We start from the raw sequence: 23,848 nt of genomic DNA, 5'->3' as shown, positions 1-23,848 counted from the left end.
CTTTTCCACAGGTCTTCTGTGGTGTGCTGGAAATGCGAGTAAAGCACTCAGGCTCTTTGTTGTTCCTTTCCCAGCCAGAAGACAGCAGTGGTAATGGCAGAGAGGCTGTCAGTTGCTTGGGGGAACTCTACTTGAGAGAGACACAGGGCTGTCAGTGGAAACGTTCAGCTGGAGGTGGGATAGTTACTCTGCAGGCCCAAGTGGGGGTTTCTGCCTGATGAAGAGCAGGGTGTCAGGAGCTCACAGGGAAGAGAGACTGGGCTCCTCTCTGTATAGTGGCTGAGGCATGTTGGATATGTGAGCAAAGCAATCAGGGTCTTTGTGCGTTCCCCAGCTCAAGGGCAGAAAGAGTTGATATGCTGCTGTGGCAATGGCAGAGAGCCCGTTAGCTGTCTCTGGGTATTTCACCTCACAGAAATGCACAGCCACCACCAACTGAAGTGAGAAGATGGCTGTGGTTGGAGCCCAGGTTGGGAGGCCCTGCTGAGTGAAGTGTCGCAGGGGCAGGGACCAGTGTCAAGAATAATCTGGCTCCTTTTCTGTATGGCATCTACTACGGCATGTTGGAGGCTTGAGACAGTATTTGGGCTTTTCACTACCTCCCTAGCCTGAGGGAAGTAGAGATGAGGGCCAAGACAGCAGACAGCATGCAGCAGCAACTGAGGGTCTGTCATTTACCTCTGGGAGTTCTGTCCCAGAGAAATGCAGAACTGCTACTGGCCCAAGTGCTTAGGTGGGAGTAGGGTGGCTGTTCTAGGGTCCTGGGCCAGTGGGCTTTGCCTGAAGATATGAAGCAGAGGTGAGGCTTGCAATCTGTCCCTTCCTCAGCACTGCGGACACAAGCCCTATCCTGGGGGTTAGCAAGAGAGCCTGGCATTCCTTATTGGTGAAATACACACTTACAGCAGGTGGTGTCAGGGTGCTCAGGGATCCAAGACCCTTGGGGATCCATGTGAGCCTGAGTGGTAGCTCTGCCCAGACTCTAGGCAGCTGTCCATGTCACTTTGGAGGCCTGGGAGGGAGGAGTTGTGGGGAGGGTCACAGGGAATATCCTGTGCCCAGAATTGCAAAGATCTATGGGAATAGTGTGGTCACTGGGGCCTCTTGCTCACTCACCCCTTCCCCATGGTGGGGAGACTCCCTTGCTTCCATGCCAATCCTTGGTGGGCAGCTGTCCTGCCTCATTCCTCTCTGCTCTCTGTGGTTCACTGTTGCTTCCTTGATGAATTCCAACATGGCTTCCTGGACAATCTTGTTGAAGAGCAGTACTAAGGAAAATTTATCGTGTTTACTCACAACTTTATCTCCATTCCATGAGAGCGGTGCACAGTAGCTGCTTCCAGTCAGCCATCTTGGCACCTCCCCTCTGGAAAAAATGTTTATCCTAGAGTAGTATATCCAGCCAAAAAGTTCTTCAAACATGAAGGAGAAATAAAAGTTTCCCCAGGCAAACAAAACCTGAGGGATTTTATCAAAACCAAACTTATCCTACATGAAATGCTAAAGGGAGTTTGTTAATCTGAAAGAAAATGATGTTAATGAGCATTAAGAAATAATCTGAAGGTGAAAAACTTACTGGTAATACTAAGCACAGAGAAAAATATAATATAACAACATTGTCAATATAGTGTATAAATTACTCATATCTTGAGTAGAATGACAAAAAGATGAGTAAATAAAAAATAATAACTACAACAACTTGTCAATACATTGAAAGTACAATAGTATATAAATAGAAATAATAAAAAGTTAATCAGGGCAACAAAGTTAAACTGCAGAGTTTTAAAATTAGTTTTCTCTTTGCTTGTTTGTTTATGCAATCAGTGTTAAATTGTCATTGGATTAAATTAATAGGTTATAAGATATTATGTGGAAGCCTCATTGGTATCCTCAAATAAAAAACCATACAACAGATACAAAAAAAAGTAAAAAGCAAGAAATTATAACATACCACCACAGAAAACCACTTTCACTAAAAGAAAGACAGAAAGGAGGGAAAGAAGAAAAAGACCACAAAACAACCAGAAAAATAAGCAACAGAAATGGCAGGAGTAAGTACTTACTTAATAATAGCATTGAATATAAATAGACTAAACTCTCAGTATTAGTTCTTTCTCACACTGCTAATAAAGACATGCTTGAGACTGAGTAATTTACAAAGGAAAGAGATTTAATTAACTCACAGTTCTGCAGGGCTGGGGAGGCCTCAGGAAACTTACAATAATGAAGAATAAGCAAACACATCCTTCTTCACATGGTGGCAGCAAGAAGGAGTGCCAAGCAAGAGGGGGAAAATCCCCTTATAAAATCATCAGATCTCCTGAGAACTCACTCTATCACAAGAATAGCATGAGGGTAACTACCCCCAATAATTAAATTACCTCCCAGCAGTTCCCTCCCACTACATGTGGGAATTATGAGAGCTACAATTCAAGATGAGATTTGAGTGGGGACTCAGCCAAACCATATCACTCTCCAATCGAAAGACATAGGCTGTCTAAATGGAAAGAAAAAATAAGTCTCAATGATCTGTTGCCTACAAGAAACACACTTCACCTATAAAGACACACACAGAATAAAAATAAAGAAATAGAAAAACATACTTCATGCCAATGGAAACCGAAAAAGAGAAGGAGTAGTTACATTTAGACAAAATATATTTCAAGATAGAAACTATTAAAAGAGACAAAGAAGATCATTATATAATAATAAAGCGGTAAATTCATCAAGACAATATAATAATTGTAAATATATATGCACCCAATGATGGAGTACCCAGATATACAAAGCAAATATTATTAGAGCTAAAGAGAGAGGTAGATTCCCATACAATAATAGCTAGAGACATCAACACCTCACTTTCAGCATTGAGCAGATCACTGAGACAGAAAATTAACAAAGAAACATCAACGTAATCTGCACTATAGACCACATGAATCTAATAGATATTTACAGAACATTTCATTCAATGGCTGCAGAATATACATTATTCTCCACAGCTCATGGATCATTCTCAAGAATAGACCATATTTTAGGTCACAAAAGCATCTTTAAAAGTTCAAAAATTGAGATTATGTTAAGTATGTTCTCTGACCATAATGGAAGAAAACTAGAAATCAGTAACAGGAGGAATTTTGGAAACTACACAAACACATGGAAATTAAACAATATGCTCCTGAATGACCAGTGGGTCAATGAATAAATTAAAATAGAAATTGAAAAATTTGCTGAAACCATTGATAATGGAAAGACAACAAAGCAAAACCTTTGGGTTACAGTGAAAGCAGTACTAAAAGAAAATTTTATACCTGTAAGCATCCACATCAAAAAATAAAAAAAATTCAAATAAACAAGCTAACAATGCATCTTAAGGAACAAGAAAAACAAGATCAAACAAAACCCAAAATTAATAGAAGGAAAAAAAATAAAGATCAGAGTAGAAAGAAATAAAACAAACAAACAAAAAACAATACAACAGGTCAACATAACAAAAATTTGATTTTTTCAAAAGGTAAACAAAATCAGCAAACCTTTAGCCAGACTAAGAAAAAAAAGGGAGAAGATCAAATTAAATAAAATCTGATATGAAAAAGGAAACATTACAACCAATACCACAGGAATTTAGAGGATCATTAGAGGCTACAATGAGCAACTGTATACCACTAAATTGGAAAACCTAGAAGAAATGGATACATTCCTAGATACATAAAACCTACCAATATTGAACCATGAAGATATCCAAAACCTGAACAGACTGACAACAAGTAACATGACCTAAGTCATAATGAAGTCTTCCAGCAAAAAAAAAAAGCCTGGTACCCAATGGCTTCATTGCTAAATTTCACCAAACATTTAAAGAAGAGATAATACCAATACTACTCAAACTATTCTGACAAATAGAGGTGAAGGGAGTACTTCCAAACTCATCTACAAGGCCATTATTACCCTGATACCAAAACCAGATAAAGACACATGAATAAAGGAAACTACAGGCCAGTATTCCTAAAGAACATTGATGCAAAAATCCTTAACAAAATACTAGCAAAAGAAATTCAACATCACGTTTAAAAGATCATTCATCAAGACCACGTGAGATTTATCCCAGGATACAAGGATGGTTCAACATTTACATATCAATCAAAGTGACACATCATATCAACAGAATGAAGGACAAAAACCATACGATCATTTCAACTGATGCTGAAAAAGCATTGGATAAAATTCAACATCCCTTCATGATAAAAACTCTCAAAAAACTGGGTATAGAAGGAACATACCTCAACACAATAAAAGCCATATATGACAGACCCACAGCTAGGGTCATGCTGAATGGGGAAAGACTGAAAGCCTTTCCTCAAAGACCTGGAAAATAAGAAGGATGCCTACTTTAACCACTGACGTTCTAGTTAGAGCAATCAGACAAGAGAAAGAAATAAAAGGCATCCAATTTGGAAAGGAGAAAGTCAAATTATCCTTATTTGTAGATGATATGATCTTATATTTGGAAAAACCTAAATACTTAACCAAATAACAGAACTGGCTAAACAAATTCAGTGAAGTTTCAGGATACAAAATTAACATAGAAAATCACTAGCATTTCTATATGCCAGCAGCAATCTGAAAAAGAAATCAAGAACATAATCCCATTTACAATATCCACAAATAAAATAAAATATCTAGGAGTTAACCTAAGAAGTGAAAGCTCTCTACAATGAAAACTATAAGACATTGATGAAAGAAATTGAAGAGGATGCAAAAAAATAGAAAGATATTCCATATTCATAGACTGGAAAAAATAATATGTTAAAATGTACATACTACCCAAAGCAACATACAGATTCAATGCAATCCCTATCAAAATATCAATGACATTCTTCACAGAAACAGAAAAAAAAATCCTAAAATTTAAGGAACCATGAAACACCCAGAATATCCAAAGCTATTCTGATCAAAAAGAACAAAACTGGAGGAATTGCATTACCTGGCTTCAAATTATAATACGGAGCTATAGTAACCAAAACAGGATGGTACTGGCATAAAGACAGACACATAGAGCAATGGAAGAGAATAAAGGACACACAAACAAATCCATATATCTACAGTGAACTCGTTTTTAACCAAGGTGCCAAGAACATACACTCAGGAAAAGACAGTCTCTTCAATCAATGATGCTGGGAAAACTGGAAACCCATATGCAGAGGAATGAACCAACATTCCTATCTCTCATCATATTAAAAAATCAAATCAAAATTTAAGGCCTAAAACTATGAAAATACTGAAAGAAAACATTGGGGAAACTCTTCAGAATATTGAACTGGGCAAAGATCTCTTGAGTAATATCCCACAAGCACAGTCAACCAAAGCAAAAATGAACAAATGGGATCACATCAAGTTAAAAATGCTTTTGCACCACAAAAGAAACAACAAAGTGAAGAGACAACCCACAGAATGGGAGAAAATATTTGCAAACTCTACATCTGACAACCAATTAATAATGAAATATATAAAGAGGTCAAACAATTGTATGGGAAAAATTCTAATAATCCAATTGAAAAATGGGCAAAAAATCTGAATAAACATTGTGAAAAGAAAACATATAAATGGAAAACAGGTATATGAAAAGATGCTTGATATCATTGATCATCAGAGAAATGCTAATCAAAACTGCAATGAAATATCATCTCACCCCAGTTAAAATGCCTTATATCCAAAAGACAGGCAAAGGGGAACCCTTGTATGCTGTTTGTGAGAATGTAAATTAGTAAAACCGCTATGGAGAACAGTTTGGAGGTTCCTCAAAAATTGAAAATAGAGCTACAATATGATCCAGCAATCCCACTGCTGGGTATATACCCCAAATAAAGGAAATTAGTATGTTGAAGAGAAATCTGCATGCCCATGTTTATTGCAGCACTATTCACAATAGGCAAAATTTGCAAGCAACCTATGTCTATTAACAAATGAATAGATATGCAAAATGTGGTACTTATACACAATGGAGTACTATTCAGCCATAAAAAGAATGAGATCCTGTTGTTTGAAAAAACATGGATGGACTGGAGGTCATTATGTTAAATGAAATAAGCCAGGAACAGAAAGACAAACTTTGCATGTTCTCACTTATTTATGGAGGCTAAAAATTAAAAACATTGAATTTTTGGAGACAGAGAGAAGAACAATGGGTACCAGAGGCTGAGAAGGATAGTGTGGTGGTGAAAGCGTAGATGGTTAATGGTACAAAAATATAATGATATAGAATGAAAAACATCTAGTATTTGACAGCACAACAGGGTGACTATAGTCAATGATAATTTCTTGTACATGTTAAAATAAAAGAGCATAATTGGATTGTTTGTAACACAAAGAAAGAATAAATGCTTGAGGTACGGGATACCCTATTTTCCATGAGTATAAGCATGCAATGTGTAACGTGACTATTAAGCATTGCATGCTTGTATCAAAATATATCATGTACTCCATAAATATACACCTACTACATACTCACAAAAATTAAAAATTAAAATCATGAAAAACCTTTCAGTAGCCTCCCATTGTTCTTATAAGAACCCACTGCCTTTGAAGTTCCCATAGGAGTGAAAAACCTGCTTTGCCTCCTTTCATGAACTCAGCACTCATTGTGGTGTCTCAAAAAAGGCAGATGTTCTATACACACTTGTTGAAGAAGTGAATTGAGTTGGTGGTACCAAAGCTGCTTACATAATGTAAGATACATGTATATGTAATACAGGAAGTGGCATGCAAAACACTTAATTTAATGGTCTCAGAAAAACTGTCCTTCTCCTCTTGTCATCTATGTAGCCTCATTTATTCCTTGGCATGGGCTCTCTAGGATCACCAGCGATCTTTTTATGTGAATATCTTCCTAGCCTCAAGCAATTGGGTCTTCTCTCCAAGGAGCCCACAGAGTTTGGTGCTTATTTATTGAATAGCAGGCATTTAATAAATGTTCATTGTAGTTGATATTGATGGTTTCACATAATCAGGTTGTTAACTTGTCAAAGTCTTGTGCCATTTCCTTCTCATAAGCTGTAAGTATAAGAAGGGCACAGTGGGAAGAGCAGAGGCCCTGTACTGGTGGGTCCTAAGGGTTTGGGATGGTTGGGCAGGGTGGGCTTGGCTTTGGGAAGCCTTAAATGACAGACAAATGGTTTGGTTGGGATGTCCTGGGAGATTTTTAAGCAGAGAGGTAACACAGATGATAAGTCTGAAGCAATGGAAGGGGGATTGGAGGAGACAGACTCTGACTACCTCAAACCCCTTTCCTAACATCACTTTTTCTGAGCTTGTTCAGCACACACACCACCATTCATTTATTCTTTCAACAGACACTAGAATGTAAGCCCCCGGATGGCAGGAGCTGTGTCTGCTTCCTTTACCAGTGGTTTTTTGGTGTCTAGTACAGGGGCTGCCAGATGATAGGAGCTCAATAAATATTACTGCATCAACATTTATTGGATACTATGTACCAACAATGTAGTGGGTTCTAGGATGCAAAAATTGAAAAAAGACTCAGTCTCTGTATTGAGGGAGTTAACATAATATTCTTTTTTGCAAGAGGGCAAGGAAAAAGGCTGAATGCAAAACCAGAATATCAACAGGGTGCTGACCAAGACCAATGGAAGGGGCAACTGACTCTCCCCAGGGAAGGTAGGCAAGGAGATTGAGGGAAGTAGCAATGAAAGGAGAGCGTGCAAAATGAAGTCATCAGAGCTTTGCATAAGAAACAATTCATGGACCTTAGATCAAGTAGTGAGGATTAAAACTATGTTTATGTGAGGCTTTGGCTAGTCTTTCTACCTAAGACATCCTTACCTCTCCTTTCCACTTGGGAATAATCTTCCTTTCCTAACCATCATCATCAACCCTTAAGGCAGTCAGGGGCATCTGTGGTGCTTTCCCACAGCACTTGGCCCCACATAGCCAAGCTCTAACACCTACCCACCCCACTGCCATTTCCCTCTCATAAGCTTTAAGTTGTGGGGGAGCAGGGTATTTTGTCTGATTCACATAGTTCCTGTGTGGGAGTACATACAAATTTTGGAAGCCTGTGGCTTATAAAACTTTGGGGCTCTATTTAAGGAAAGGAATACAAAATTTTGAATATAAAATTTGATAGAAAAATGAATATGTCTTTAGAACAAAAACCCAAGTAAATTCCACCTTATTGAAGGCTGGCAAAATGCCACAAATTCCAGGTAAATTATATACTATTTTTATTAATAAATTATCTAATCAACCTCTAGAGTAACTGTTTCTGTATTTTTGGTGTACACTGATTATCTCATAATTTTTACTTTCATTATCTTCAGAGAGAATAAACAGATAATTTTTTTCTATAACATGATTGAAATTTGTTTTTTTATTATTGATACCATAGATACATAAGACATATCACTTCACACCCAAATATACTGCAATGTGTAGTTGTAGAACTACTAAAGATTTGTGCCTTACAAACACAGGAATTCTCATAAATTGATTTCACACAATTCTCAACAGAAATGGGGAAGAAAGGGTATGTGATTTTGCTTTATTATCAAGTATATTCCTGACAAGGAGAGAAATTCTGTTTTGATCAGGCATTAAAGAGAACTAGACCCCATATAACATGATAACATGCTCTCCAAACTTCTTCTCAAGACCTTAAGACCCAGTAACTCAGCATAGTGGACAGCAGGGGTGTTCCTGGAATCTCTTCTTACACTTAGACAGCCAGCAAAACAACTCTTATAAAGGTAGGTGCAAAAAGATGTCAATATAACCACTAACTATGCACAAATTAATTTTCATCCTACCTTGTTCTTATCTGGATCTCAAAGATGTCTGTGGCCACTGGCCATGAGAAGAAGCATGATGGAGAGGATGTTAATGTGGGAAGAGATGGCAGTCATACCTAACTGTGGTTTAACTATCTTTGGCAAATTAAAAAAAAAAAAGATGAAAATATGTAACCAGACAAACTCATTTCTAGGGTTCCTTTAAGAGCCTCAGAGCTTATGTAGATGTGAGGCTCTAAAGCTTTAGTTCATTAGCTACATGATGAATCTGCCTCTGCTGCCTCTGAGTAGGTGGTAAACACATACTGAATGAATGAATGGCAGAAATAAAATAAAAGAGCATTGAATTTGGACTCAGAGAGCCTGTGTGACTTTGAGCAAGTTACTTAACTACTCACTTTATTTCCTCATTTTCAAAATGGGGATAGCAATCTATATCTTACAGATAATATATTTGAAAATACTCTGTAAATCAAAATGTAAAATACAAATAGAAAAATAGTTTTTAGAAACATAACACATAATAGAAGGTCCCTAACTTAATATCTCAATGAGTCCCAGTTCCACAGGGATCTTCTCAATGATTAGACTGAAGAGCACAACTCAGTAGATCTCTTTGTTCCTTCAAAAGCAGAGATGGAGCTATCTCTGAGAATGGCGTTCTCTCCATCTACTTAGCAGCCTAGGAGTCATCTTTGACCTGTTTCTCATGCTGGCTCATATCTAAACTGACTCCTCTTTTTAAAATTTCTAAATTTTTCTCAAATTTATCCTATTTTCTTCGTCTCCACCCTCAGTACCACTTTAGTTCAAGGCATTATGGCCATTTCTCACCTGGACAAGTGCAATCACCTATTAACTGCTTTTGATCCCCTCCATTCCACTCTCCACCTTGCAGCCAGAGTGGTCTTGTCAAAATGCACATTTAATGGAGCCACCTCTGATTATACACTTCAAGGGCACTCCACCTCTCAGGATAAAGATAAAAGTTCCTTGCCATGGTTGACCTGGTCTACCCCAAGGAGCTTTCCACTTGCATCTTCAACCAAGTTCCCCATTGCTTCTGCAACATGACCTTTGCTCATGCTATTCCTTCTGCCTGGAAGGTTCTGGAAGTTTCCAGGTTCTTCCCTTCCCTTTTCATCTAGATATTTCTACTTTGCTCTCTGAGATTGTGAAAACTTCCTAAGGAAAAGTTCTCAGAGCATTATGTATATCTCCTTCATGGCACTTGTTAAGATTACAAATTTGAATTTATTCCTGTGATTTCACTAATGTCTGCATTAGTCTGTTCTCACGCTGTTAATAAAGACATACCCAAGACCAGGTAATTTATAAAGGAAAGAGGTTTAATTGACCCACAGTTCTGCAGGGCTGAGGAGGCCTCAGGAAACTGACAATCATGGTGGAAGGGGAAGCAAACACATCCTTTTTCACATGGTGGCAGGAAGGAAAAGTGCTGAGCAAAAGAGAAAAAAGCCCTTTATAAAACCATCAGATATCCTGAAAACTCATTTATTACCATGAGAACAGCAGCATGGGGGCATGAGAACACCCCAATTTGGGTGGTGGCACAGCCAAACCATATCAATCTCCATTTCCTAAAAGAAACATAAACTCAGGAAGGCAGTTATAACCATGGAACCTAAAAGAGTGGCTCTCTTGCGGCAAAAGCTGAACAAATATTTTTAGATTGAGTGGATGAATCTCACGTCTAGCCCCCCAAGTGTCTCCTTAGCCCTAGACCTCAGCCACCTTTTTCCCCTGGTGAGACAGACACAGAGGAATTAGCAAAAGAATTTATATCCACGATCAGGTCTGTGTCTTAGTAGGAAACTGAGCACCCCATGGCCTAATGGACTGTGTACCTCAGAATATGTGCCTCCAAAATTTTTTATTAGGTGAGTAATGACTGCAGTCTCCAAAACTCATGCTTTCAAATGGTCAAACCTACCAAGTCCCTGCAAGGGTCAGGGGTCTCTAAGTCGATAGGAGTGTTTAGACCACGCCGCTTCCACTAAACATTTTGCTTCCCTTGAGAACCAGAGGGAAAAGATAGTGGGGACTTTCTCCAGCCCTGACATCACCATACCTGATATTTTGCTTTGTATCCCAGAAGACTACAATATCTCAGACTCCTCATCCACACAATGAGAATACTAAAAACCTATCAGTCAACAGTAATTTATTGTACATTTAAAAATAACTAAAAGTATAATCGGATTGTTTGTAACACAAAGAAAGGATAAATGCTTGAGGTGACAGATACTCCATTTACCCTGATGTGATTATGACTCACTGTATGATTCTATCAAAATATCTCATGTACCCCACAAATATATACAACTATAATGTACCCACATATATTAAACATTAAAAAAATTAAAATAAAAGCATATCTCATTGGACTGTAGAAAGTATCAAGTGAGATAACCTTTCCAGTGTGCCTGGTACTGAATAACTAAGTGCTGAATTAATTTTTGTTTCTCTCTCTTTCCAGAAGGAATGAAATAGAAAGAATAAAGCTGAAGGATATTTCATTTATGTTCAACTAGAAATCCAATATAGTTTTAGGCAAACTATATTTTTCCTTGCAACTGTACTTCCTTACATACATGTAAGTGAGAAAGAATAAATGTGACAAACAAAATATCACTCCTGATTCCACAATCTAAACAAAACACTGCCTCTTTCTAGGTTTTGTTTTTTGATTTTTGTTTGTTTGTTTGCTTTTTGGCATAGGGTTGAGGTGTGTGCTTCTTGACGTACCTACATAATGAGGAATACAAGGCTTTATATCTTTTATCAGTAATTATTCATAGCTTAATTGTGTAAATTGTAAAATATCACACTTTTATAATCTTAATTTTTTTGTGGCTGCAGCTATTATTTGAATAAACTGTAATTAATTATTTTCCCTGTGCTGAAGATTTCATTTCTCCCCACGTTATCTGGAATCATGTTGCCCTGAACATACTTGTGCATATTTTTCTACATTTCTGATTATACTAGTAAGCATTGAACACATAATGTGCATCAGGTACCATGCTTAGTCCTGAGGATTTAGAAATACTAATATTTGATCTCTGTCCTGAGAGTTCTTAGTCCAGGAGAGGAGACAGAAGAGTGGAAGCAAAATCACAAGAGAGTGTGTGAGTTTGCAGAGAAAACTGCCAGGCAGTATCTGGGCCAAGGAAGGGTGCCCACCTCTGACTAGGAGCAATGAGTCAGAAAAAAAAAAACAAAAAACTTTTTTGAACATGTAGTGTATGAATTGACCAGGTGAGTGTTGATCCTTACTCGTAAGCCTTCCATTTTGGCAGCCTCCCCTAGCTTTCACCTTGAATTTTTCTTCAGACCAAGCATACCCTGATAACCTTGGATTTGATGTCCCTTTCTCTGTTATCAATGGCTGAGCCTTCTCTGCCCCTAAGTGTCTTCTATTCCTAATGACATTGTTGCTCTGTCCTCTGAGCCATCAGACTTCAATCCAGTCCTATTTGTGACTTTGCTACCATAATAATAGTCAGTGAGGTTGCGGTAAATGTTTAGCAACCCACCCACCCAAACAAACAGTGTTTGCTAATTATCATGATGAAAAGACTCACTCTATGACTGACTTCAAGCTACCAACATCATGTGACTGAACACAGAATTGGGAAGAGAGGTACAGTAGCATATTATGTCATATTTCTGCCACATAGATACAATGGACGTAAAATAACACTAAAAGCATAGATAGTAATAAAATGCAGTAACATAATTAGAAGTAATCTTCTTGGAGTATTTATTACCTTTGTTTTTAATACAATTGATTCAATCACAAATTTACATAATTTAGTTTTTAAGTGTGGTTCTGTTTAGAAATATGCTCACAAAATTATTGATAAGTTCTTGAAAAATAGTCTCTGGAATGTCTATGTGAACTATCAGGTTGGTGCAAAAGTAATTGTGGTTTTTGCATTTTTTTAATGGCAAAAACTGCAATTACTTTTGCACCAACCGAATACTTTTAGCTCACAACTGGCTATGAACCAGTTACATGAATTTGTCCTGCCTACTTCTCCAGACTCAGCTTACGCCTCTCTCCTTTTCACTCTCTTTACCCCCACCACAACTGGCTTATGTATGCTCCTCAAAAAAGTCTCATTTACTCATATATTAGAGATTTTGTATAGATGTTTCCTCTACCAGAAATCCCTTCCCCCAGCTCTTTGCATTTGGAGCCTTTCCATAATTCAGTTCTCGGCTCAAACATTACCTTGTTGAATAGATCTTCCCTCAGCACCCAACTTAAACCAGTATCCCCCAAATAGTCTCTTACCTCTTTTTAAAACTCAATGTCTTCTTGGTCACTGTAAGTACTGAGTTTATCTTGCCTTTTTTGTCTATTTATTTAATGTTCATGTTTCCTAATAGGATGTGAAATTACTTTGAGTAGACTGTCCTGTTTATCACAAACAGTGCCTGGCACTTACTACATCTTCAACAAACGTTTGTTGAATAAATGTGTGCATGAATGACAGCACCTCAGTGATCTCACTCTGATGTTGCCGAGAAGGGATGCTAATGCAATGGCTTCAGAGTCTTGAGATCGAACATATAATGTATATTATATATATATATTGGTTTGTACTTAAACTTGGATCAAATGCACTTGATTTACTAACTGACTTTATTATGACTCAATGTAAAGTCTAAATTCTGCTAAGAATTCCTGGAATAGCCTGCCTGAAATCTTATTTTGATGAAAACCATGACTTCATACCTTAATTGCATTGGGTTTATGTGGGCTTTGGCTGATCTTTAGATTTCTGGGTTGTCTGTGAGGGAAAAGTTAGACTAAAAAGAAGGATGCCATAGAAACAAGGTTCTGAAGAAGTTTGTGAGCCATGCTGACTTTTTAGGAAGTCTCCTTTTGTGTTTGCAATGAGACATTGCATTTTTCTCTGAAGTCTGATGAAGAAAGAATAGTTTTAGGACAAGTAAATCCATCTTAAATATCAATCCATGTCTCTTAGATTGTTGCGATTAGATTTGATTGTGAGTGACAGAAACGTCAAAAAAAATGAGTTTAAAAAAAGTAGAAGTTAATTTTTCTCATCAAATTCTAAGTCAGCAATCTAAGGCTGCTGAAGTGATGCTTTATGGTATCAATAACCACAAATGCTTCTTCTATCTTGAACCTTTCCTCCTTTGCTCTGAAAAACATGTCTCCATTCCTAAATTAGCCTTATAATCCAATATGGCTGCTCCTGCTCCAGTCAGCATATCTGCATTCCATCCTGCAAGAAGGAGAAAATAAAAGGAGAGGAGTGTGCCTCCTCTATGGGCACTACTTAGATATTGCACAGACTACTTCTCCTTGCATTTCTTTGGCCAAATATTAGACCTGTAGTTACACTCAGCTGCAAGAAAGGCTGGGAAAGGCAGTTTTTTTTCTATGAAGGATTGGGGAAAACTAATATTGAGTTTCCATTTCCATGAGAAAGGAAAGAAAATGGAGAACTTAGCTGTATATGCCACAGGTCCCTTTCTTTCCTGTCAAGTTGCCAAGCAATTCCTGAACATCAGTGTAACTTCTAGGCAGACTTTCCACACTTTCATAACATTGGTAAATGAGTAAACCAGGAATCCAAATGAATTTACACAGTTTATTGTTCAGGGCACAATAGGCAACATGAGGTCTATATTTTCATTGATTCTCCTTGTCCCCCAAGTCCATGGGTAATGCAGAGTGGATCCAGGTGGATGCTGAGCATGCAGTTTCACAGCCGAGGAACACTGAGCTTAGGACATTCTGATCCATACAGAAGCTGATGGCAACTTCCTCATCCTCCTCTTCAAAGATAGGCATTATCTTTACCTCGGCATGGAAACAAGTTTTCTTCTGGTGAGAGGTTGAAGACTTTATTATTATGGAATGTCTTCAGAGATGGAGATGTTCTCTCTAATTATTTTACTGGTCAATAAATAATTCTGCTGTCTGGCCCAAAGGGACAGACTAGCCTCTAAAGCTCTTTGCTGTGCATATATCCTTGAAAAGGTAGTCCAAGACATGTAGAAATGCCATGGAAATTGTCTCTAACATCCCCATTTCCTAAATTCTGTACAAATGCATAAAACTGGTTAAATATTTAAGGAAACAGCTTAATTAAAAAAAAAAACCCATCAGTCTAGTTGCTGCTAATAGTACATTGAATGTGATTGTTTTGTTTTTGCTGCTTTGGAGTTTGGGACTTTCTATACAGGACATGCACGCTAAGAGATGGAGAATCCCATTTTGCAGCATTAGATTCAACACTCACCGTAAGGATTTATAAGGACAAACCAGAAGACTAAAACAAATGGCTGGAAAGAGAATTTCACTAGAGATGTGTCAATGTGCTGTGACATTTCTCTTTCGTTTCCACTGGAAGGGGAGAAGGGTTCCCTCCTCTTTACCTTACACCAAGTTAGGGAGGTTAAAAAGAACCTACCAGAGAGCTTGGCCTACGTCCTGTGGACTTTGCAGGTGTAGAAACTGCCTAACTCATGTATAAAGGCAAGAAACTGGATAACTTCTTTGAATATTGAGCATAGACAGAGAAGAAGTCCAGAGAAGAAGCTGGACTCCACCATTGGCAGGACAAAGGTATGTTTTTCTTAAAATAGGCTGCACGGTGAGATAACCCCAAAAGACAATTGATTGCAGGATGGACCTCTTTAAGTCAGGTGGTATTACCTGGACTGTGAGATCATGTTGAAAAGCCTCTGGGAAATCCCCAAGACAGGTACAAAATATCCCATTAGAGAAATAATCAGAATTTAGACATCTTAGGTATACATGGTTCACAGAAATGACAATAGAAATTACTTTTAAATATGTAAAACATTGCTCAAAATAAGGTACATTCTAATTTAAACTATAATAGGTTTTTCCCCCTCTAGAATGGTGAGAATCAAAAATTTTGGTAAGTTCTCATGGATGGTCTATAGGCCACATGCCTGGGTACCTAACATTTGTTCTGGTCCCACAGCAATAAATTTATAAATGTTCTTGGTTCAAGCAGTTTACATTAGCATGAAGAGCTTGAATATGATTAATGAGAAATTTGTTCAGGCATAAGCGTACCCTGTGCTATATCCATTTCACCAAACTGTGCAATGTGTGATTAACGTGTTATGCTGAAACCAAGTGTGTTGTATACAGTCAAGCCCCTGTCCAGAACTGCTTTAGTCTCATGCTCATCAGGCTGTGTGTGAAGGAGGAGCTGAGCTTCCATAAGGTCTAGCATATCTCTCATTCACGCAGGCATTATCATCCACAAGTGTGTACCCCCTGCTGTAAACATATCCTGCTTGTTCGTAGGTGATACTGATGATCTTTTTGCTGTGAATCTTGACTCAGCAGACCTCTTGATTTACTCAAGTGATGTCTGGTCTTTCTGTAAATCTGAACTTACTTGTTGATATTTGCCCAGTGGTGAAGTATACAATGTCACATTGGGTTGAAAACTATAGGGAAAGTGGACATTCTTATATTTTGTTGGTAAAGTGTAAGTTGGTAGAACTCATATGGATTGATAGACCATACATAACCGTTTAACGGAGACAGTTCAATTTATATCTGTTTTTTTTTCTGTGTAATTATAACTAGTACCTCCTTTCACTATCAAAACATTCCAACATGGATAATAAATTATATGGTCATCCTTCTAGAGGGTAATTTGTCAGTATCTACTAAAATGATACATTCTTATGTCCTTTGACTCATACATTCAACTTAATGTATTATTTCACATAGATATCTTCTGACATATGTGTGAAATGATACATACGAAGTTCTTCATTAGAGCATTACTTGTAATAGTGAAAAATTAGAAACAACATAAATGTTAATACTTACCAACAGAGTACTGATGAAATAAATTATGATAATCCACATAAAAATACAATGGAGCCATTACAAAAGAATAAATAAGGTCTTCATGTAGTAAACAGTGTGACCTCAAGAGATATCATTAAGTTTAAAGTTTAAAATGGCAAGGTTTAGGGCAGGGCGCGGTGACTCACGCCTGTAATCCCAGCACTTTGGAAGGCTGAGGTGCGTGGATCATGAGTTCAGGAGATCGAGACTAACCTGGCCAACATGGTGAAACACTGTCTCTACTAAAATACAAAAAATTAGCTGGGCATGGTGGTGCGCACCTGTAGCCCCAGCTACTAAGGATGCTGACGCGGGGGAATCACTTGAACTTGGGAGGTGGAGGTTGCAGTGAGCCGAGATCACACCACTGTATTCCAGCCTGGCAACAGAGCAAGACTTCATCTCAAAAAAGAAAAAAAAAAAAAAAGGTAAGATTTAGAATCATGTATAGTATGCTACTATTTGTGTAAGAAAAGGAGGGAAGGAATATATACATATACACTATCATAAATATTTGCTTAAAAATCTCTAGAAGAAACTGACAACATTGGTTATCTTTGGAGAAGAGAATCAGGTGCCTGATGAACAGGGGAATATGAAATAATTTTCACTAGGTTTTACATTTTGATGTTTGAGCCATATGAGTGCTCACCTCCTCAAAAGTAAATGAAAAAAATATATCTAAAAGGAAAAAATTATATAACCTGGAGCAAAAAAAAAATATAGCAAAAAAAATAAAATATAAGGGATAACTTTCAAATCAGAGAAAGAAAATTTGACCTTTATATCTAGCAGAAAGTTAAAATAGGCTCTATGGTGAGAAAATCCCAAAAGACAATTGATTGTGGGATGGGCCTCTTTAAGTTAGGTGGTATTACCTGGACTGTGGGACCATGTTGAAAAGCCTCTAAGAAATCCCCAAGGCATGTACAGGTATATCTACAATGCAGGTAGATTAAAGATCTAGATATGAAAGATCTAGATGATAGACAGAAGAGCACCTCTTTGGAACTTTGGGATGGGGAAGGACTTCTTAAACAATATAGTAAAAACCACAAACATTTTTAAAAGGATGGGCTTATTATTTCAAAATTACTTGTTTTATTGTTTAATCAAGGAAGGACACCAGTTGACAATTAACTGACAGTGATACATTGGGAGGCAATGTGTTCAGTGACTGAGAAGGGCACAGAGCTAATATTTGGACACAGAGCTAACAGAAATTATTGCAACAAATCTACAAGACAGGAATCCTAGTAGAAAGTGGGTAGAGAATATGATGATAAAGTATTCATAGCATGGGAAATCTAAGAGGTATAAGTATATAAAGAGATGCTCAAACTCATGAGTTCTGAGAGAAATTCAAATTAAAAACAACAAGACACCAGCTTATGCTGATCAGATTGGCAAAAATTCTGACCTTTGGAGAATACCACATATTAGGTATACCCACCAATAGGAACTCTTTTGCCTGCTGGTTGGTGTGTAGACTGGTCCAAGCCACTCTAAAGGGCAATCTGGCAGCACTTTGTTAAAGTAAGAGTGCATATTCCCTGTGATTCATAATAGCCCCACTCTTCTATCCCAGAAAATTTCTACCCCAGGCCTATAAGAGAAGAAAGATAAGGAAATTTATCACAGTATTTTTTGGGGTGGTGAAAAATTAGAAATGACTTAGATGTCCACAATTGGAAAATAAAGAATTCAAATGTGGCAGATACACACTGGGATATTCTGAACCAATTAGAAAAGCAAAGAACTAGATATATATATTCAGCAGCATGGCTAGATCCTAAGAACACAGTTGAAAGAAAAAAGAAACTATGAAATCTATACTACATCCATAGATAATAGTAAATCTATAGTGCCACATCACGTATCCATGAAAAATACATATATGTACAAACATTTCTACGTATTTTACAAGTTCAAGGCTAAACACCATATTAGAGAAGTTGCCTCTGGGGAAAGGCAATGAGAGTGAGGAATTATGATAAAAGAGAATGAATAAAAAAGCAAGAGAAGGGTCAGGTAGGTTCTGTTTCTGTGCCATGAACTCATGGATTATGATTAACTCAACCTTCTGCACATGAAGATAAACAAGAAAGAACTGATAAACCTGCAATGGTTGGGTAATCTTCAACTTCCAAATCAGTGAAGGTCAGCTCTAAGTTTGCCAAGTACACAATTTCTCATCTTGCGACATGTTCCCCACCTCTGTGCAACGTTAAAAAATACCTCAGTGGTCTACTGACTGACTGTGGATCCTTCTTCCAGAGTGCCTTTTTTTCCTCAGTTTCCTTAGCACCCAGCACTGCTCTCATTATAGAAGCACACTGCATTCCAACCAAATTGAACAAAAAGGTAGCTTGAAAATCATCTGCAAGTTTAAGACACAAGCAATCTCTTATTTTTATCTTAGTGCATAAATAGATTTTTCCTTTTTGCCAGAATAATTTTTTTTAAAGAAGCGATTAGTTTTTCTTCTCTGAGGTAGCAATGATGTGCTTTCCTCTCAGCCTAGATTTAGGGCATTTTTATGTGAGATAGGATTAAAAATTCCATTTTTGTACAACCACTATGGAGAACAGTTTGGCAGTTCCTCAAAAAACTAAAAATAAAGCTACTATATGATCTAGTGATCCCACTGCTGGGTATATACCCATAAGAAGGGAAATCAGTATATCAAAGAGATGTCTGTTCTCTTATGTTTGTTGCAGCACTGTTCACAATAGCCAAGATCTGGAAGCAACCCAAGTCTCCATCAACATGGGTTTTAAAAAAATGTGGTATTTTAATACACAATGGAGTACTATTCAGCAATAAAAAAGAATGAGATCCTGTTATTTGCAATAACGTGGACAGAACTGGAGGTCATTATGTTAAATGAAATAAGCCAGGCACAGAAAGCCAAACATCACATATTCTCATTCATATGTGGGGCCTAAAAATCAAAACAATTTGATTCACGGAGCTAGAGAGTAGAGAGCTAATTACCAGAGGTGGGGAAGGGTAGTAGGGGCCTGGAGGGGAGGTGGAGATCGTTAATAGGTACAAAAAAATATAGAAAGAATGAATAAGACCTAGTATTTGATAATATAACAGGGTGAATATAGTCAAAATAATTTAATTATACATTTAAAAACACCTGAAAGAGTATAGTTGGCTTGTTTGCAACACAAAAGATAAATGCTTGAGGGGATGGATGCCCCATTTTCAATGATGTGATTATTACACATTTCATGCCTGTATCAAAATAATGCACATACTCCATGAATGCATACATCTACTATGTTCCTAAAAAAATTAAACATTAGAAAAAAGAATTGCATTTTCAGCTGTTATGGGGAGAAGAAAGAAAAGCTATCATTTAGTTGTCCTAAAAATTATGTTGTCCTCATTTCAAACAGGAAAGCAAAAGTATTTGAGAGCCAATGCAGTGCCTTGGTGTTGGGTGAAACATAGATTGAATTTGGGCCATTTGTTTAAACTTCCTGGGCCTCAGTTTCTTGCCTATTAAGAGGGAGTGCATAATTCACGGGATTGTTAAGAAGAAGAAGTGAAACCATGCACGTGGAGAGCATGGCACAGTGTCTAAGACAGAGTGTGCATGCAAATAAGTATATAACATTCTTTGCTTTTCTTTATTGCATGCCTGTAATATTTTTGGAGCTGTCACATTCATTGCCCTCAAATAGCATCAAGGGATGAAATGATGTTTGTAAGAAAATCCTGAGGCTGAGGAATACAACATGTTTTATGTCTACTACACTGAAAAATACCGGAGTCAGATAAAGAATACAGATTCTCCTGAAGATGGAAATCAAGATCTTCGCCTTCAATATTTAACAACATTGAGCTTCCAACTTATTATGGGAAATATTCATCAGGCCCCTAATGGTTCCTTTTGTACAGAAATTGCACTTGCTATATCTGTATTCTTAGCAGACAGTAGACAGCCTGGCACATCATAGAGGCTTAAGGAATCCTAAATATCCCTTAAAATTCTCATTTTAAAGACAAAAAAAAAAAAAACAAAACTGAGGCATGGGCTTGACCAAATCAGTGGTAGAACCAAGAGTTAAACCACTTGTTTTGAATCCTAAACCTGAGTTTTGTTTTATATTTATTTATTTATTTATTTTTTGTCAGATGCTTGGTCAAAGAACAGTGGGAGGAGAGGGATGGGCTTCCAGCAACCTTTATTATTGGCTTACTTTCTTACAGCCCATTAATTTCTCTTGGGAAAATATTAAGCAGGCACTCAAGGCTTGAGGCCCCTGAGTTTTCACATCCTTTCTGAACCTCTGAACCTGCTTTCCAGCATTCTTTTATACTTTGTTTTACCTGCTGGTCAGTAATGCCTCACCCTCAGTCTTCTCTAAAAGTGTGGTCAATGACATTTTCCTGACTATTTGAAGACCACTGGCCAAAACCCACCAACTCACTCATAGACCATCCCCCTACTTTACTTTCTTCAAAAGACTTAGCCCTACCTAAACTTATTTATATATTTATTTTCTGCCCACCAGAATGGCAGCATGGCTGGGGAGGCAGAGTCTGTTTTGTTCATTGCTGTATTCCCAAAGACTAGAACACCACCAAGCACACGGTACAGGTCTCAGTAATTATTGTCAAATTTATGTGGATTTGCTTTTAAACAATATCTTCCATTTACTGAGTGTTTATGTGGAAGAACTGTACTATATTTTAATGCATTTCTTTATTCCTATTCTTAAAACCTTCCAGCAAGGTGGCTCTACCACCCTCTTTCCGAGCTTCAGGAGCAGTTTTGCGAATAGCTGGAGAACACCAGGCTGAATTTAAACCCAGATCACTTTTACATTTGCTCTTTACCTGCTGTGCTCAGCGTTCACGTGCCCTCTAGCTGTAGTTTTCTGAAGTCAGCGCACAGCAAGGCAGTGTGCTTAGAGGTTAACAGAAGGGAAAACAACAACAAAAATCTAAATGAGAATCCTGACTTTCAGCTGGGGGTAAGGGGGGCGGATTATTCATATAGTTGTTATACCAGTTGGTCGCAGCCTTAGTCCAATTGCAGAGAACCCGCTTCCCAGGCTTCTGAGAGTCCCGGAAGTGCCTCAACCTGTCTAATCGACGGGGCTTGGGTGGCCCGTCGCTCCCTGGCTTCTTCCCATTACCCAGGGCGGGCAGCGAAGTGGTGACTCCTGCGTCCCCCACACCCTCCCTCAGCCCCTCCCCTCCGGCCAGTCCTGGGCAGGTGACCTGGAGCATCGGGCAGGCTGCTCTGGCCTCCTGCGTCAAGACAACGCCCACGAGGGGCGTTACTGTGTGGAAATGCACCTCGCAAGAGACACCCTTTGTAACTCTCATCTCCTCCCTAGTGCGAGGTTAAAACCTTCAGCCCCACGTGCTGTTTGCAAACCTGCCTGTACCTGAGGCCCTAAAAAGCCAGAGACCTCACTCCCGGGGAGCCAGCATGTCCACTGCGGTCCTGGAAAACCCAGGCTTGGGCAGGAAACTCTCTGACTTTGGACAGGTGAGCCACGGCAGCCTGAGCTGCTCAGTTAGGGGAATTTGGGCCTCCAGAAAAAGAGATCTGAAGACTGCTGGTGCTTCCTGGTTTCATAAGCTCAGTAAGAAGTCTGAATTCATTGGAAGCTGATGAGAATGTCCAGGAAGTCAACAGACAAATGTCCTCAACAATTGTTTCTAAGTGGGAGAACATCTGTCCTCGGTGGCTTTCACAGGAATGAATGACCATGGCTTTAGAGGGTTGGGGATCTGGCCTCCAGAACTGCCACCAATTAGCTGTGTGTCTTTGGACAAGTTACTGTCCCTCTCTGTTGTCTGTTTACTCTTCTGTACACTGAAGGGGCTGGTCCCTAATGATCTGGGATGGGATGTGGAGTCCTTCTAGATTTCTTTTGTAATATTTATAAAGTGCTCTCAGCAAGGTATCAAAATGGCAAAATTGTGAGTAACTATCCTCCTTTCATTTTGGGAAGAAGATGAGGCATGAAGAGAATTCAGACAGAAACTTACTCAGACCAGGCGAGGCAGAAACTAAGCAGAGAGGAAAATGACCAAGAGTTAGCCCTGGGCACAGAATGTGAAAGAACCCTAAATGTGACTTGGAAATAATGCCCAAGGTATATTCCATTCTCCAGGATTTGTTGGCATTTTCTTGAGGTGAAGAATTCCAGAATACATTCTTTAATGTGACCTATATATTTACCCATGGGAGGAAGTCTGCTCCTGGACTCTTGAGATTCAGTCATAAAGCCCAGGCCCGGGAAATAATGTGAGTCTGCAGGCCCCTGTCATCTGTAGGATTAGAGAAAAGAGTTCTCAGTAGAGAATAGGGAGGCTGGAGAGAAAAGAATGGTTAATGTTAACGTTAATATAACTAGAAAGACTGCAGAACTTTGGACTGATTTTTTTTTTGAATCCTTAAGAAAAAAAAACTTCTTATGAAAATGGTGCATGGCTCTTAGGAGACAGAACTTATTGTACAGAGGAACAGCGTGAGAGTCGGAGTGATCTCAGAACAGGTCCTGGCTCCATCCTCCACATAGTTTTGGTGCTGCTGGCAATAGGGTCCCCACAACTGTGGGAAGGGGTTAGGGGTAGGGATCTCATCAGGAAAGCATAGGGGTTTAAAGTTCTTTATAGAGCACTTAGAAGATTGAGAATCCACAAATTGTATTAATAACAAAAGTAATGTCTTGTTATATAGTAAATGTGAATTTGCAGACACGTTTAGGGAAAAGTTATAATTCAAAAAAATAGGCTGTATATATATCAATGGTTCCAAAATTTTCTATGGTTAAGAATCACCTGGGATGGTTTTGAAATGGCAGATTCTAAGACAACCTGATTCAATAGGTTTAGGTAAAGCCCAGAGAACTGCATTATAAGAAGGAATCACCTGTAATTTTGGAGTCAAGATCCAAGGAACACTCATTGAGAAACACTGATTACAAAGTGTATGGAGAGAATGGAGCAAGTGAAGGGGGATCAGCATGGTGAAATATAGGCTGTTAGGAGTGGTATTGACTAACTGTCTGGTGACTGGACCAGAGTAAATCTTTTTACTTTGCAAGAAACGGAGGACTAAATTCCCATATTATGTCCATAGCAAAGGGAATTATATAGAACA

The 23,848-nt window shown here is 38.3% G+C and overlaps 1 protein-coding gene across 1 annotated transcript in view; it reads left to right on the top strand.

Annotated features, from left to right (window-relative positions):
- The window catches only part of PAH (phenylalanine hydroxylase), a 105,404-nt gene that overhangs the window by 18,926 nt on the left and 62,630 nt on the right, over positions 1 to 23,848 (top strand). The window contains exon 2 of the mRNA XM_003269933.3: positions 22,071 to 22,225. Coding sequence (XP_003269981.1) covers positions 22,166 to 22,225 — 60 coding nt within the window. The 5' untranslated portion in view covers positions 22,071 to 22,165. The remainder of the gene's footprint in view (positions 1 to 22,070; positions 22,226 to 23,848) is intronic.

Source organism: Nomascus leucogenys, chromosome 10 (assembly GCF_006542625.1).
Source record: "Nomascus leucogenys isolate Asia chromosome 10, Asia_NLE_v1, whole genome shotgun sequence".
NCBI classification, from domain to species: Eukaryota; Metazoa; Chordata; class Mammalia; order Primates; family Hylobatidae; genus Nomascus; species Nomascus leucogenys.
Note: the sequence above shows the minus strand (reverse complement) of the source record. Positions and strands in the feature narration are given on the sequence as shown.